General features: G+C 40.8%; 1 protein-coding gene across 4 annotated transcripts in view; it reads left to right on the plus strand.

The window, feature by feature from the left end:
* The window catches only part of CEP170B (centrosomal protein 170B), an 82,115-nt gene extending 73,305 nt beyond the window's left edge, over positions 1–8,810 (plus strand). For all 4 annotated transcript variants that reach the window (XM_025192601.1, XM_025192600.1, XM_025192602.1 and 1 more), the window contains 5 exons: positions 165–308; positions 2,696–2,784; positions 3,478–3,571; positions 4,426–4,477; positions 6,054–8,810. In XM_025192601.1, coding sequence (XP_025048386.1) covers positions 165–308; positions 2,696–2,784; positions 3,478–3,571; positions 4,426–4,477; positions 6,054–6,289 — 615 coding nt within the window. In that variant the 3' untranslated portion in view covers positions 6,290–8,810. The remainder of the gene's footprint in view (positions 1–164; positions 309–2,695; positions 2,785–3,477; positions 3,572–4,425; positions 4,478–6,053) is intronic.
* Positions 8,811–11,118: the final 2,308 nt, after the last annotated feature.

Below are 11,118 nucleotides of genomic sequence, written 5' to 3' on the forward strand. Positions count from 1 at the left end.
TTCCTGCTTCGGCAGGGTTGGAGCTGGGCAGCTGTCTTTTGGGGCTTTTCTTAATCTGCAGTGCCTTCAGCAACCATCTCTTTGCCCGTCTTGTGGGGCTTTTTTCCTCTTTTAAATCCACACGGTGGGTAACTTTGACTGATTCATTGCTTATTATTTTCAAGCTGGTGCAGCACATTCCAGAAGCAAGTCTGAACTACCAGAAGGTTCCTCCGGGGTCAATGGAACTCAAGGATTTTGATCAAAACATGAATGATAACAGAGAAGAGGATCCTTCAAGGAAAACAAGGACGAGAAATCGAGAGGAGGCAGGGTTTTCTCCTTTAATTACAAGCTGGCAAATAATAGTACTGAGGTTTCAGCCTGTGTATCTGTGTTTTTTAACCTGCCAGAAGCAGTAATTCAATGAACTCAACCACTCCAGAGCCCATGACCTTTTGTAGCCATAGAAATATGATTTAAAGACTCCCTTATGCAGGGAATATAGGACTCGAAGGAGCCTCCTGGGCCATTGAGTCCAGTTCCAAGCACTTGCAAACAGTTTTTTACACAAGGATTCCTCCAGATCAGTGGTTCTCAGCCTTTTTTGTACCAGGACCCATTTGTAAACATCAGTGCCTAGTCCCGACCCACTGCCCCCACACCAGGCCTCAGATCCTTAGTTTGTGGGGCAAGGGGTGGGTGTGTAGAATGGGGCGGGAGTTGTGTGTGGGGCATGGGGGTCCCCAAACAGCCCCTTGCAGGGTGGAGCTCTGCCAATCTGCACGGGAAAAGCCACAGTTTCCCACATTTTTCTCCTTTAAAGGAGAATCCATTTTTAAAGTTTTTTCACCGCCCTTTCATATATTCTTAGGGCTTTTGGGTTGAGACCCATGGGTTGAGAAACATTGCTCCAGATCACTATTCACCATTTCCACACACAGCTTCATGGGCCAAAACCAGCATCACCAAGAATGCCCTACAGCATGCCATCAATAAAAGCAGGGGACACAATAGCATGGGTACAGTCCTGCTGCTGCACTGATAGAGAAGTAATTGGTCTTCGGGATGTGCTTAGAGCAGGGGTTCTCAAACTGGGTTGCAAGCAACCACGCGTGCCACCCGCTTCCACTGCTGTGTGGGTGCGCAGGCAGCCCCTGCCCCCTGCTCATTGATCGGTCACCAGGGGGGTCACAGTATTGCAAAGTTTGAGAACCCCTGGCTTGGAGGATCTTAGGAAGAGAACCGTGTCCCACACTACAGAGGAAGGCAAAAAAAATTCCCTCAGTCCTTGCTACTTTGACCATGGGGGAAGGCTGCGTAAACGTTTGTCTTGTGTGGAATTCTGCTAGGAAAACCTAGAAAGCTCTGGAGTGAGATTTTTAATAGTTATTGCTGATTGTGGGTGACTCATTTTTTGGGTGCCAACTTAACACCATCTAGAGAGGCCTCCTTTTCAGTGCTATGTGAAAACTGGGCCTTTCTCTTTCAAAATACCTTAGACTCAGTACCCACAATAAGTTAATCATTTTTGGAAGTCTTGGCCCTTGTAATGGTTTGGTCCCAGTTACTGTTTGTGACTTGAGATTTTGATTGCTGCCCACGTCATTGAAACTGCTGATGGACCAAGGTACCAGTGAGGGACAGCAGAATCTGGCCCTTCCTACCTAGCTTTTGTGCTAATCTGAATTGTTCTGCTGCTCCCACCTTCTTGTTTTCAGCCGAGTCTTCAGTGAAACATTGCTCCATGTCCTGTCCCCAGCGGTGCTTCCCTGAGGGGTAAAACAATGTGAATGGGACATGCTGGTTGCAGACTTATCTAGGGTTGGCAAGCCAGTCAATTGACTGGTCAAGTATCGTCAACTGACTGCATATTTTTGATCGGTCAAAGATCATAGCAATTTACAAAACAAACTACATTTTTTTTTGTATTTTTCTTTACAGAAGTATGATTTTTAATTGGATTTTTTGCCACATCCTTAATGGACATTTTGTGTGTTTCCTATGTATTATTTGGACCTATTGGCAATTTTTTACAATGTTTGATCAGTGTTTGACTGGTCAATTGACCAGATGTTATTTGATCAATCAAATACCCAACCCTAGACTAATCTGAGGTCATTTGCTTGAGCTGTTGCCCCCAAATACATGGGAACCAGTGATATATAACATGCTTCTTATGTGCTTCTGGCTAGATGTGCTGTGAATGTAGATGGCATAGGCTGATGTAACAAGAATATAAAGCATTTCTTACCGAGGCCACGAATACTGGGTGGTAACCAGACATGATTGTTTCCTAACATAAGGTTGTAGCATTACTTTAACAGCTTTAGTCTCAGAAAACCAACTTGGATTTGATTTATAGTAAAGCTGTAAACTGTTTTGTGTATGGTATTTAGTTGCTTGTTTTGGCGTTTTAAAAGCATGGGAGGTCTTTGGTTTTAGAAAAAGATGCTTACACAGTTCTGAATCCAGAAACAGTTCTGCAGGCCTCTGTTCCTTGACTCCTAAAATAAAATCTTAGCAGATTAGTGCTAATCCTCTCAGGGACTTGCTACAGCAAAGCTGTATTCTCCCTCATCTCCCTTTGAACTTTAAATATAGATGAAGCCTCCCTTGGAATTATGTTCTGTCTAAATAGAATAATTTGTCAAACTGGAATATAAAAACAGTAACTTTGGAGGATATTTTTTCAGTCTGATCTGTTTACCTTTAGGTCATCTTTGACAACCTCATGTTGAACCCAGTGTCGCAATTATCCCATACAATCCGTGAAAATACAGAAAACCTGGCCGAAAAAATGAAGTAAGTATTTCACCTTGGATTTGAAATGTATGTTTGCTGTGGAGTTAGTGTGAGAAACGGGGGGCGTTATTAATTAACTGCTTGTGAAAGACACTCAATTGACATACTTGGGAGGTGTGGTTGTCTGCATACAGAAGGGGAACAGCACAGGGAGTGGAACTAAAATATGGCCATTAACTTTCCACTCTCAATCGATTTGTCCTGTAAGACAGTCTGTGCCTTAATTACCAAAGTCCTAATCTGGCTGCCTAGAATGCTGCCTGAGGAGGTTGGCAAAAAGCCACACGCTTTTCTGTACGTGACTTGACAACTTAGTCCTGGACAACTGATGACACTTTTAAGCGTGGACTGCCTCCAGTGGTACATCTTAACTTTGCTTTAAAGAAGTCTCCCCTGTAGAAAGAGGGGAGTACATTCTCCATTCCATTCAATCTACTGTCCCCTGTTCCAATTTCATTAAGAGTGCAGATCATGAAGAATGGATTTTGGGATGCCTTCTTGGGGTAAGATTGTCAGTCCATAGGTCATAGAACAGCCATCAGGTGGGGAATGGCTTTGGGTTGTTTCTGAGTTGCATTCAAGAGGAAGGTAGATCTACTGGGCCGCTTGGCTGGGTCTTGTGTTTGCTTGATACTGTACACGTGGCTTACTTTACTGGCGTTTTCACAAAATGTGTGATCTTGTGCGCTTCAGAATTCTCTTTCAGAACTCTGAAAGGACTTGGGAGGAGATGGAGGCCAAAATTAACTCTGAAAATGAAGTGCCAATTTTAAAGACCTCAAACAAGGTAAAGGGTTTAACAAAAAAATAAGGGGCTGAGAGACTTGCACAGCACAAGCCTATGGAATTAGGGATTCTCAAAACAGATGTATGCCTTTATCTTAACAAATTTTAATGGTGTTTCAGTGCCAGAGTCTCTTAGACTTTTTTGTCTCAGTTCTTCATCTCAACACCTAGTAAGTGGCACATGATTACCGGGGAGGGGGCATTCATAAGAAACCAAAATGGTGAGCTTTGAAGTCAATCAAAACCTTCCTGGATTGTTAGTCCAGATGTATACCTTGAACTTCTTTCTTCTTTTGTTTTAAGATGTGACTGTTAGTTATCCTTGATGCAGGTGGGACATAGGCTTTTTACCATCATGTTTTTTTCTATAGAGATTGGGTGCCTGTGACAGAGACACCTGGTTTCACTTAATGGGATTCCCCACAGGAATAATGTGAAGCCTTAAGCATAAGCTTAATTTTAAGCATGTAAATAGTCCAGATGATTCAGTGAAACTATTCATGCTTAAAGATGCATGTACATCTTTAAGAGCAGGATCAAAACGTCTGTACTTGCCAACCCCTTTGTATGACTGGGGTTTATATATCTGACCGGCAGCTGGAATCCCAAATAAAATAAGTCTTAACATTTGTATGAGCAGCCTGATAACATTTAGCAAAGTATGGTAGCCCAAACCCAAACAAGCCTTCATACATAGATACAAACTTTATTGTTGTTTGATAATAGAATAACTGAGTTTGAATTTACTTCATTAGAAAAAGGTGAAAAATGTTAAGTATTACATGTAGACTTGTTTCCTGGGTGAAATGAATATTTGGTTAATTAGCTGATCTTCTTGGCTTCTTTCATGTCTAGGAAATCAGTTCTATTCTAAAGGAGTTAAGGAGAGTTCAGAAACAACTTGAAGGTTGGTAATTTCTAATGTTTTCAGTTGGTCTCTTATATGCAAGTGACTTACTAAAATATTCTAAAATCCTTTAACAAGGTTTATTGGTTGGTTAGTCAGTTTAAGCTTTCTAAATGTCAAGTAATCTTATTCAGAGTGTGTACATGTTTGTATATACAGACTAAGTGGTGGGATTTTTTTTCCCCTACTTCAAATGTAAAGAGAAAATTGCTGATTTCTGGTAGTTGGAAATGATTGCTGTGGAAACATTTTATTCAGGTCTGTTGCAATTGCACTACAACATGGAGTAAAAAAAGCTTCTCATCTTTGAAATAGGCAAATGGTTGGCATCACTTCAATCAATATGCCAGATCTTGGAGTGTTAAGCAAGCGTTTGTGTTGGCTTGAATTGTGTATGTAAAACTCCATGCTATAGAGATACAAACGTAATCTTTACTGGAGACATAACAAGAACATGTAAAAATGCCTTGAGTGATGAATGGTTGCACTTTCTTGTAGAGGTTCACCAATAAAAGGAAAATTCACATTATTGGGAATCAGCTGTTTTTCGCTGATGTGGCCGATAATGCTGCCAATAAATGCCCTGCGCGTGCACACAGCCAGGCCTGCATCCCAGCAGCTTAGAGAGCAGTTCCTGGCCATTAAGTCTGTGGAGGAAAAGAGGCCTGAGGGGAGCAGATGAAGACCCTTGTGGTGAGGGAGGGAGTGGGGCTGGGGGAGGTGCTGCCCAGATAGGGTGGGGCAGGATGTGGTAGTGGAGCTGGCGGCTCATCTCGGGGGGTGTGGATCCTGCTGCTTTGCGCATCCCCGGGAAAGGCAAGGATCTGTGCACAGGGCAAAGGCAGACTGCTTGCTGTAGGCTCGAGCGCGGGAGCTGCACTGGGCACTTCCCAGTGGCTGTGCTCAGGCCAAGTGGGTCATATGGCAGCAGCGCGGGGGGGGGGGGGGGGGGGGGGGGGGGGGGGGGCTAGAGTCACCTCCGTAGCCCCCCTCCCAGTGCCACCGCTGCCACCTACCTGGCCCAAGTGCAGCCACTGGGAGAAGTGCAGAGCAGTGCATGTGTGTGCAATAGCAGCCCGCCCTTCCCCTGCACACAGATCCAGGGGGCACATGCCACCCATACCTCCCCCAAGGGTGCACACACTGATGGGAAGCGCCCTCCTGTGCCCCCTGGACATGCTGCTGGCTGTGTCTTGTGCCCTTCCCTGCCCCGGCTGGGCAGCACCTATCCCTGTCCCAGCCCCAGCCTCATTCCCTCCCTTACCACATGGGCCTCGATCTGCTCCCCATGCTCCTTCCATCCCCCATGCCACTTCCCCCCAGCAGACTTACCAGCCAGACATTGATCTCCAAGCTGCCGGGCTGCATATCGGCAACTGGTATCAGCCCAAAAATTCTTTATCGGTGGTAACCTACTTTCTTGTCCCATTTTCCATTTGGTCCAGGGTTAATTATACAGAAAATGGAGTGCTGTGGCTAAATAAGAATCACTTAGTTTTGAAAGTGAGATTTTTTTTCTATTTAAAAACTTTCTTGAATGTTGCTAATCTTTCTCTCTCTTTTCCCCTTTCCACAGTTATAAATGCAGTCATTGACCCCACTGGGAACTTGGACGTGGTTGCAAATAACAAAGCATCCTCTGCTGCTAAACAATCTAGTGCTCCTCTAGGCAGGACTGTTAACATGGCTGGGTCCACGCTGGAGACTTTGTCCCCAGTTCAGATTAGAAACTACACTCAGAAATCGAACTGTGGATCTTCTAGCTTGCAGGATTCTAACTTCATTTCAGATGGAAAGAAATATGTGATCTGACACACTATTTTGTATTGCAGTCCTATTGTAATTTACTGTGGCGTTAGTATTGTGTACGAGTGGTTGTGGACAGTTTTTGTGTGGAGCAGTTGTTTAGATTGCTAACACGTTGCACAAAAAAAAAAGATCTATGCTGTGTGGGTGAATGGCAAGTCTGTGTATGCCTTTTAATCAAGACTAGCACTGTGGAGCAGCACATATTCAGCATAGAGGCAAGCTATGATTTTGAGAAAGCAACTCACTTCAATTCTTCTGACGTGCCATAAAAATAACAGGCTTTGTATATCCTCCATTCACTACTGCTGAAGCTCTAAAGTGTTCTTGCATTAGCCTGTTTATAGCTTTGTTTCTGATCAGTTATAATGAAGCTCTTTGAAAAATATATATACCTTTTTTGGTCAACACTACATTTTTTTAATTGAAACATGGCGCATTACAGTTCTGTAGGAATCAACTTGCATATCTTGCTGTGTGATGATGCAGTACAGTTGGTTTCTGATTTGCTTGTATGGAAAATGTTTTCGGTGTTTTTGCAAAAAGAAAAAAAAAGAAAAAGGAACCATTTTGAACACATCTGCATCATGCTTTTTATCCAAAAAAGATGGTGGTGGTTTGGTTTTGTTTTGTGCATTGGGAAGGTGTAAGATTAAGTATGATGTTATGGATGCAAAACGATTAATGCAATTAAAATTTCTGAACATACTTCAGGCACAAAGCTTCAGGTATACAGATGTAGATATAAGAAGGTCAGTTTTTACAGTTAAGCTTGCCAGAGTCTCATTTTTCCAGTACAACTGTGTTGTATTATGGCATTTTTTTGAAAAAGTAAAAACAAAAAATAAAGTGGGGAATCTTGCATACTGAGCTGCCATCACTCGGAAATGAGCTAAAGAGCAAGCTGTCTGTGATCACCCAGTTACTAAGAAAAATATCTGTTCTGATGGCTCATGTAATAAACGTAATCACATAATGGCTGTGAATAAAGTGTTCACACTACAGCACTCCAAAATAATGGCTTAAATATAGCTCTGCCTTTATTACTAGTGCTGTCATAAGACTTTTGTCTCCAGATATGCATGAATACACTTAATTTTGTTGTATTCTTGAGAACCTATTCAACAGTGTAAAGCAGCAGGTATTACAGTGTGGCATGGGTCTGTCTTTTTTTTTTTTTTTAGGATTATTTTGCAGCAGCACTGAGCAGTATATCATAAAAAATGCTTTTTATACCAATCTGTCAGTTGAATTCTGAAGTTCTAAATGGTTAAAAGTTTGGTTATAATGGTTAAAGGGGGCTTTATTTGATTTTGGTGGGTTTTTTTGGTGGAGGGGGACTTTTGGCAAATTACTTTTTTTTTTTTTTTCTTTTTGCTTCCAATTTGAAAACTGGAATCTGGATCTATTACATTAATTCTTCTATTCTGATTGATAAACAGCAACAAAATTGGGTTAAAAAAAATCTGTCCACATAGTTGTGGAAAGCACATTTACTGAAGAAGGTAAGCAGGCTAAAATCTATTATGCCCTCACTCAGTATATTTTTACCAGTGGAAATAGCTTCCCCAGTTTAATTGCTTTTGTGTATTGGTGGGGGTGGGGCAAGACAGGGTGGGCCAGCTGGATAGATTAGTTAACTGAGCTTTTTCTGCTAAAAATTTGTTTAAAAAAAAAAAAAAAAATTAAAAATAAATACAATATGCAGGGAAGCTCATATGATGAATATCAGCAAAGGGCGCGATTCTGTTCCCAGTGAAGCCAGTTGGAGTATTCCACTCATTTTAGCAGAAGCGGATTCAGTCCATTCTAGTGTCCTCTTCAAGTGCTGACTGAGGGTAAAAAGCACGGTTCGGTGACCAAGCGATCTAACAGAGGGCACAGCTTGTCCGCTAGGCTAGGGATTCGGATAAGTATGCTGGTCTTCAGAAGGAGGAGGATGAAGTAAATCATACTTGACAGAATAACAAAGAATTTGGCCTGCATGCATCTCCCTGACTTCCTGCTATGTGGTTGCTGTCTTTTCATTCTGATGTCTCCTTCTGAAATACTTGGCTGTGTCTTTGGTTAATTGTATAAGTGCTGGTATGGCTCTTAACACATGGGATCCATTAGTTTTCAAGGCCTTCTCAGTTTGGTTCTCAGTCAGGAAGGTGCTAACTCCAGCTTATTGTGAATTGAAGGATCTTAGCAGCTCAAGGGATCATTAGTTTCACTTCTGCTCTAGACAGATAATTGCTTTTTCACTCATCAACATCTAGTTTTATTTGCTTTTACTTTCTGTCACACTGATCCCATGTTGATGGCTCTGCTCTGGTGGTTTTGTTTCTTGACAGATTATTTTTTATAGAACAATCACTTCTGTTTAGTTTCGCTTGAAACTTATCAGTTTCTCCTTTCCTGGCTTAGAGGTACTCAGCTATTATTGCTCTTTGCTCTGTTTTTGAGGTACTCTACCAGCATCTTCATGCCAAGTGGGTAGACGCATACAACATGATACCTTTTAAAATGAGTGGCAATAACGATGTAACAATGAGTATAGAAAACACTAATTTTGATGTGTGCACACGGGAGGAAGCACAATTTGATGTTATTTCACTTTAGCACTTGTTCAGTGCGACAGAACCAATATATAAAACACCTGTTTCCTGGCAGAGTTCACATTCAAAACTTTTCAAGATTGTTTTAAACGCAATCCTACTTTGCACTTGTTTCAATGATGAAACGTAGCTTTTGGTACTAATTACAAAGTGCACCTCACTCTACATTTGTCTGCTGCAATTAAGCCAAAGAGCAAGCCACATAATTGTAAAACGTTATCTGTTGTTCATTCTTCTAAATGGTACTGTATATGATTATAAAAAAGGCCTATGTCCAGTCCTAATGTGAATATCTCAAGCATTTAGTGATTGATTCGATGGCCTTGACAGTCAATGGAAAGATCTTCATTGGCTTCAACAGGCACTAGATTAGACTTTCAGGTGGTGGCAAGCTTTCAGTGAGTTCGACAGATCTGTCACTTATATGGAAGTTATTTTGGCCGTATGTTGTTTTCATATTTTTTTTTATATATTTGAATAAAAATAATTTAGGCTGGGATTTTTGAAGATGTTCACCTTTTCCTGAATGTTGATGGCGTTCATTTGATTCCTGTCCTTAGCATCTGGAAAATCCCAGGCCTCGTTCTTTTACTCTACTTGAAAACCACGCTTTCTTTGAGATTGTTTTCAAATGTAAAACTCTTGTTACTTTGTTGTGATAGAATGAATGTAAATTCCTGAGAGAATGTAGAAATGCTTTGTGAGCAGGCATCCAAGTGTGTCTACACTAACATTATGTTGTGGTCATGCTCTGAATGAAAATAAAGCCTGTATCATCCTTGAATATTTTAATAAAAAACACAACCTTACCGAATGTTTACAAACAGCTTACTGAAAAATAGAATCATTAGAAATATTGAAGTGCAAGATGCTTGTTTTTTCTTCTTTTTTTTTTTTGTAGATCACATTAGATATTTTTGAAATTCAGCAAATAATGTTTTGCAAAATCATTATATAATTTAACTCCCTGTTCACTTCTGATGTGCCCTGTGCTGAATTGTGTGTATCTGGCTATCTGCTGTTGTTATGCTGCTGATTCTGCTGTTCTAAACTGTTCACTGGATCATTCCATTTGCATGCTACACAATGCAAGCCAAGCTGTAGGAGAGTAAAGCTGAAACACATTTGTATAACTTGAATTGATTTGACTGTCTCTCCTTTCCGCACCCTCTTCTTGAAATCTTGTGTACAATTTTGATTAGTTTCTCGCACCATCGTTCCCCTCTCCTCCTCTTCTTCTCCCACTCCCATTTTTTTTAAGGTAATTTATTTTGTTTGGATTATAGGCAGTATCTGTACATTTTGTTCTGAGGTGATATTGTGGATGTCTTTAAAGAAATAAATTGTTATTTTATATAATTTTATCATAAAGTTGCTCTAATAAATCATCCTTTTATCATGTGACAAATATGATTCTGGGTTTTTTTCATATGAACTCTGTGAGAGAGTTTAGTTCTCCAAACATTTTTCTATTAATCTTCTGCTGTAACAAGAAAGATCATAATGCAATTAGATTCATACCTGTTGATCTCATAAAGCCTAGTTTAATAGCACAGGGTTTCCTACAGGGATACTCAGTTGCAGGGACAGCGACCTGAAAAAAAAAAAAAGGACTCTCTTGTACTTAAACCTTTTTTAAATCTAAATATTTGGGTTCACACTGAAGGTTGGAGTATCTGATTCATCGTTTATAACTAACAATGGCATATTTAGGGTTTAAGTCCCACCTGATTTGACATGCCTCACTATTTAACTATCATTTCTTTTCATACTCAAATTCTTTAGTCTTCTCTTGGAGTCCTGAGTGTTGTTTCCTCCTCTGCAGTCTCTCTAAGGAGCTCCAGAAGTTTACACTGCGCACATCGTTACAGAAGTGGAACTCTGTTCCGGGTTCCTCTGCTTCGTCCACTTTGTAACCAAACAGCCTAAGGCAGCGTGCAAAGCTGATGAAACTGGTAGTAGATAGTCCTATTGTTGAATCTAAATACTGCAAAGAAGTCAATCATTTTTGTGTTCAGTTTTTCACAGCCTGATAGAAAGCCCAGCTGAAATCCACCAAAGATCTTTCCATTGATCCCAGTGGCCTTTGTACTGTGCCCTTGAAAAGTAGAAATTTGATGTTTAGAGCCCTAGACCATAAGATTAGCTTTTCCTATTAGTAATGGGGGTGGGTTTTCATTTTCCTTATGTTTGCAGCATTTTTAAAAATGATTTCATAGGTTCTTTTGGAGCAAT

This window comes from Alligator sinensis, unplaced genomic scaffold (genome assembly GCF_000455745.1).
Source record: "Alligator sinensis unplaced genomic scaffold, ASM45574v1 scaffold890_1, whole genome shotgun sequence".
Lineage (NCBI taxonomy): Eukaryota > Metazoa > Chordata > Crocodylia > Alligatoridae > Alligator > Alligator sinensis.